The sequence below is a fragment of the Centruroides sculpturatus genome, unplaced genomic scaffold, assembly GCF_000671375.1.
Source record: "Centruroides sculpturatus isolate CEXI.00-Female unplaced genomic scaffold, Cexi_2.0 scaffold681, whole genome shotgun sequence".
In the NCBI taxonomy this organism is placed as follows: Eukaryota; Metazoa; Arthropoda; class Arachnida; order Scorpiones; family Buthidae; genus Centruroides; species Centruroides sculpturatus.
Window position 1 is genome coordinate 209988 of NW_019385004.1, and position 6288 is coordinate 216275.

Sequence of the window (6288 nt, forward strand, 5' to 3'; positions counted from 1 at the left end):
TTATACGTTTGAAAGTAGGCTTATGATTTGTTGACCGGATATCACGCGTCTTTTTTTTGTTAAATTTAATTAATTCAATTGAATTAATTAGTATATCTTTATTAAATATGTCTAATACTAAAAGTATTCCTAAGGATGGTCAGGTAATGACTGCCATACTAAAAGATATGGGAATTATCGAGTATGAACCGAGAGTAATCAATCAAATGCTGGAGTTTACTTACCGGTATGTCACTAATGTATTAGAAGATGCTAGATTATTTTCCTCTCATGCCAAAAAGAGAGGATTAGATGGAGATGATGTTCGTTTAGCAATACAGTTACAGATGGACAAGTCGTTCACTACACCACCACCAAGAGAGTTACTGTTAGAAATTGCCAGACAGAAAAACAGCATAGCTTTACCATTTATCAAAGCTAATGCTGGACCCCGTCTGCCTCCAGATCGTTATAGTTTAACTGCATGCAACTATCACTTGAAACCTGCCAAGAAACCGAGATTACAAGGTGTTCCTACTCGTTTGAACTTGACGTCGATTCCAAAAGTTATGCCAGCGGTAAGTCTTGGGAGCAAAACCGGTGCCACATTTAGTGTCGTCACGAAAACTGTTACTTCTCCCACGGTTACTATAGTTTCTCGACAGGCTGTCACTCCGGGAATTGCAAAACCTGTACCTACACCGATCTTGAAGATAGCAGAAGCAAATAATAATGTGCCTGCTCCTTCGTCGTCGTCGTCATCATCATAAAACTGTTAATATATTTTGTAAATATCAAATATTTACTTACATTGCAATAATATATTTGTTGTTATTATTTGTTAACCTATGTAATTTTGAATTTTTTTTTAACTTTATTATAAATGCTATTTCTTTTCCTGTATTCAATATTTATTAATGATATAATACATACAAGCATATATTTTATCAGCAAACAAAACTTTGTCATATATATTCATTTAATTTTCTAAGATTAAGCTTTAAGATATTTATTTGAAATAAGATTCTATAGATCTTTAAAATAAGTATAACTGAATAACATATATGTATGCTACAAAAACTCAAATTTACATAATAAAATCTTCCTCGTCAAAATCATACTTTATTAATTTATGATCTATCTGTAAGTCACAAATTAATTTGTTCAAATTTTGTTGAGGACCTGGTAATTTAATTTGAAGTTCTTTTAGCGAATCTTGTGCAACATTACGCCATTTTTCAATTAGTTCTGTCAGCTTTGTAAGATTATTCTGTAAAATAAATAAATTTTTACTGAATAATTTCAATAAAATTATTAAAGAAAAAAAGTGTGTTTAAATCATTTTTTAACATAAATAATTTATTTAATTGGATAATAATAAATTTCAATAAAATCACCATTTTTTTTTATTATTTATTTAGGATTTTGTAACAGCCATTATTTTATCATCCTAGTTTCCTATCAAAGGAAAAAATATACAGTGTGTTCACTATAACATTTATCAGGTGCACAAGATCTTTCCAGCATTGCACATTAGTTCTATCAGGTGATGTTTACAATAAAATAAATTAATTCATTAAAAAAAAAGGACATGCTTATATTACATAGTGGTTTTGTGGTAATATGTATATTTTTCTTATCTCATTTTATAATAATTTAGCCTAACATGCTAAGAATCTCTGAAAGTAAAGAATAACATTTTCACTTCAAACAGGAAACTGTCCAATAGAATACAATCCCTGTCTGGATATATCAACTATAAATAGCAGCAAAATACAGTTGAACCTGTCTGTTTTGAATCTCAAGGAAACGAAAAAATTTGAGATAGGTTGAGATATAGAGTTCCTATACAGTAAACAGTAATAGATTTGATTGGAGGCAGTGTTTTAATACAATAGCAAGTACAATACCTGTATTACATACAAACAAGAAAGACATCAGCTGTACATGAAGTGTTTAGCCAGCAGAAAAAAGGGTAAGGGGAAGAAGGAGAGAGAGCAGATAGACAGTAGAGAAAGGTAGGATCCCTCTGAATGGTGTAAATAAGGTTACGTACCCTCCATGTTTGATGTTGGCATGCAATTTTTAGACTGCAAGGCCATAGTCCCCCAAAGGGTCTAAAAGAGAACCTGAGTGTAGCAAACACCAATAATTGAGTGTCGCCACGAATAGCTAAGTGTAGAAGTTAGTGCCAAGTGGCTGTTAGTAGGAAAACATATCTACTTAGTACTAATAAAACTGAATGCAAACATGAATCTTAATACTACTTAACAGCTAGACAGACAGTGCAAAAAGCAAATGAGCAAGACCCCAAACTTTTTTCTATTATTCATTTTTATGTATTTATTATTATTTTTTTAAATGTTAACTTACTAACTAAACTAACCTACCGTAACCTAGGACAGAGGTGGCAAACCTATGGCACGCGTGCCCAAATTAGCACGTCGAAGAAATCATCCGGCACATAACATATTATACGATATCGGTTTATCATCTTTTTCAATCAGGTTCTTTACATTTACTCTAATTATAGCATATCATTTATTTAAATATAGTTTTTTAAAACTTCGTCCTGTGGGCACTAAGAGGGCTTTTTTATTTAGCAAACTCCAAATGAACACAGTTGGATGGTGAAGAATGGATCACCACCTGAAAATTTTCTGGGGTTTTGATCTTGAGTCCACAAGAACGATAAGCTACCACTCAGCCATTCCACCAAATTTAAATATAGTTACTACAAGTCTAAAACTTCTGCATGCATAAACATTTTTAAAGAAAAGTATGTTTAATATGCTTACTATGTGGCATGCAGACTCAAAAAGGTTTGCCATCCCTGATCTAGGACAAACCTAACCAGATGACTAAAGCTAACAAACCTTAATCTAATTTAACCTAACTGGAAACCAAGCTAAGAGTCCCAAATCTAATTTACAACTAGGACTAACGAAATTTAGACTGAAAAGAAGATGGAAAATAAAAATTAAAATACAAAGTTGAAAGGCAGCTATATACCAACAGTTGAAACAAAACAAGGGAAAGCTAATTGCCATCTATGCCCCCAGAGTGAGTGCTCTCAAGAGCCCAACTAAGGGATATGAATGCAAGTAAATGATGGAACATTGTACGCATGTGAATGAGTTGGTGCAGGTTGCAAGACCAGTTGTACCCTTCAAGAATAGCAGCTCTCATTAAACTATCCCTAATGTAATTGTACCTATTGCAGTGAAAAACTAAGTGAAGTGGTGTTTGGTCCTCCTGAATATCACAATTGCATTGTGGATTGTCCCCAAGGTTAAATCTATGCAAGTATTGCTTAAAGTTGCTGTGTCCTGTAAGTAGCTGAGTGAGGGTGTAACTATGGTAAAAGTGGTGAAGAATCATAGTAGTGAAAGTGGGGGGTGAGCCTACCAGTGATGTCATGCCAGAGAATGAAGATTTGCTTCTTGATGTGATTGTTGATGTACAAAGTAGGAATGTATCAATAACTGAAAGTACTAGTGACTGAAGACTTTGCAGCTATGTGGTGTATGAGATGGACGAGTTTTAAGTGGCTATTAGACTTTGCAATCCTATGTAAAGCTACCCTACAGTCAGAATAAATGTGATAGTGTCTTTTGCCTAATGTGAATTAAGCTCATATAAATAGCTAAAGATTTTGCCTGTGCTATTGAGTAGTGTGTACTTAGTATTGTGCACAGAAGCAAGCATTGTGAAGCTTGCGGCCTAAATTGGAGTAAACTACAAAAGCGGCACCCACATCGTCACCCATCTTGGAACTGTCAGTGTAAATCCTAAACATGGAATGATCACCTGGATCTTCGAAGAAACATCGGGCAAGCTGGTGGGAGGAGTGGTAAGTCAGGAGGGTATTTTTGTCAATGCTGAATTTTTTGATATCATCGATCAAGGTCAAACTGGAGGGAATCTTATCCACTCTAATCATTTTGTCAACATCCGAGTTGATAAAATCTTGCCAGGGTAAGGTGACAAGATTTTCCAGCCAAATAATGCATTTAATTTCTAAGTCGAAGGGGGTCAATCCTGACATTACCAAAAGGGCACTAGTGGGTGCAGTCCTATAAGCCTTACAAATGCAGAGAGCTGCAATCCTTTGAACAGATAACAGTTTTTTACAGTTACGGACTTTGGCGGCCACATGGCCCCACACCTGTACAGCATAGAGAAGTGCTGGTTGAATTGCACCCCTGTAAATAAGCTTAGTAGTGTTCGGGCCAAGGCCCCATGTGTTCCTAGCAGTACTAATGAAGGCGTTGGTCATCTTTTTAGCTTTGTCCATGATGTATTTGATGTGGGGTGTGAAATTAATTCTCTCGTCATGAATAACGCCTAAATATTTAATTTCCATTGTTTGCTTTATTCCATGAGCACCTATTCAAAGGTAAGCTTCCTGACGAGTGGCGTGTTCCTGCTTTCACATTTATCTGTGTTAATGGGTTGCCTATTATTATTTCAATTCAAAAATTTTCCTCTGAAAAGTGTTAGATAGATGACTGGCACAACTCTATTGTTAAAAAAAAAGTATGATGTACAGGGACAAGCCACTACTAATTTGAGATGGAAAGCATATATTTTAAATTAAATTAATTAAAAATATGATTAAAAATTGCAGCTTGGCATTGTGATGATGTCACAATAAATAACTGCTTGTTATAATCAGAGTTCAGTTATTGTATTTCTCTCTTCATATTATTAGTCTCAATATGTGGATGATATTAAGCAATCATCATCAGTTATTGTTATCAATTATTCTTTCTTCATCATTCTTTAAATTAAGTATTAGCTATTTTGATTATTTGCATGCTGTTTAATAGTTGCAATCATTGACAGCGTATGTATAGTGTATAAGTATATACATCTAGATTTAAGGTAAATTCTAAATAAAAAAGATATTATCCTAAATCTAGACTTAGAGAAATATATAAGTAAAAAAACACCTAGATTTAGGGTANCTGCACAGTCTTGAGAATAGATGCTTCATTCCATTTAACTACTGAAGCCTCCGCTTGTGCCATACTTGACAAAACTGTGTACAATGTCTTTTACAAGCTTGATATTCAATTTATTAGCAATATGGTAACACTGGCCAGGAAATATAAGGAGTATAGGAAATTGGCATTGAAGTTAATAAAGGTGGATAGGAAGCTGAAATTTCCTAAGCAATGTCTGCTTAACAAAGTTTTCCCGATGTCCATTTATAGAATATGTATTCTAAAGGAATGTACTTCGTTAAAAGAAAAAATTAGAAAAGACTGTCTACGTAAATCCATCAGAATCGCAAAAAATAAAAGGTATGGAGTGTTACAAGATCTCATTGCATTAGAAAATGAAATATCTGATGACTTTTCAGAACCACTATGAGTATCAAAATCTGCATTTCCATTGCACTAATTAACAACAACATTAGATAAGTAATTTGTTAAATCCTTCAGTTGCCATAGCTTCCTGATTGTTGGTATATCCAACAAGTAAAACTGATTTTAAAAGTAAAGAAACAAGATATTTTTCAACCACTATTTCAGAGATACAAATTTAATTTTATACAATATTTCGTATGTATAGTGTATAAGTATATACATCTAGATTTAAGGTAAATTCTAAATAAAAAAGATATTATCCTAAATCTAGACTTAGAGAAATATATAAGTAAAAAAACACCTAGATTTAGGGTAAAATCCCTTAAATTTTTTTTTCAATTATATACAAAATGATACTAAAGATCAGCACTTTTTTTGTCATAGAACACAATGGAACGGCATTCCACCACCTTCTTTCAATATATTTTAAAAGTTTTAACAGAATTTTTGAAAATTTGATGTTTGGTCCGTGTTAAATCGCTCTGTTGAGCATATAGGATCGGCAACAAAATTATTAAGACGGTCCTGCTCCTGCTTGTGTGCCGAATCTTGTGTACGATGCACGTAATATATTTTTAGTAATGAGATGAGCGTTTCCACCACCTTTTTTTCCCCAAAAAAAGCACTGCTAAAGACAATTCAATTCGGCAAGCTATATTGAATGAGTTGCATATTAATTAATAATGACGAAAATTGTATATGTTTAAAATTTATTAATTAATTATTTTAATATTTCCTTTTAATGTCAGAGTGAATAAACTAAACTCTTCACTAAATGTTGTCTTATTTATTTACCCTTCTTAAGTTATCATTTAATTGAGTCCCAAATGATTACATTAAATGGATTCTACTTTGCATATTATATATATTATGTTATATTAAATAAATTATATATAATATTATATTAAATGGATTCTACTCTGCATATTAAATA

The 6288-nt window shown here is 32.8% G+C and overlaps 1 protein-coding gene across 1 annotated transcript; it reads left to right on the top strand.

Annotated features, from left to right (window-relative positions):
* Positions 1-874, top strand: LOC111633265 (transcription initiation factor TFIID subunit 9-like). The gene has a single exon (XM_023377803.1). The coding sequence runs from the start codon at positions 108-110 to the stop codon at positions 747-749; it is 642 nt and encodes a 213-aa protein (XP_023233571.1). The 5' UTR covers positions 1-107; the 3' UTR covers positions 750-874.
* Positions 875-6288: the final 5414 nt, after the last annotated feature.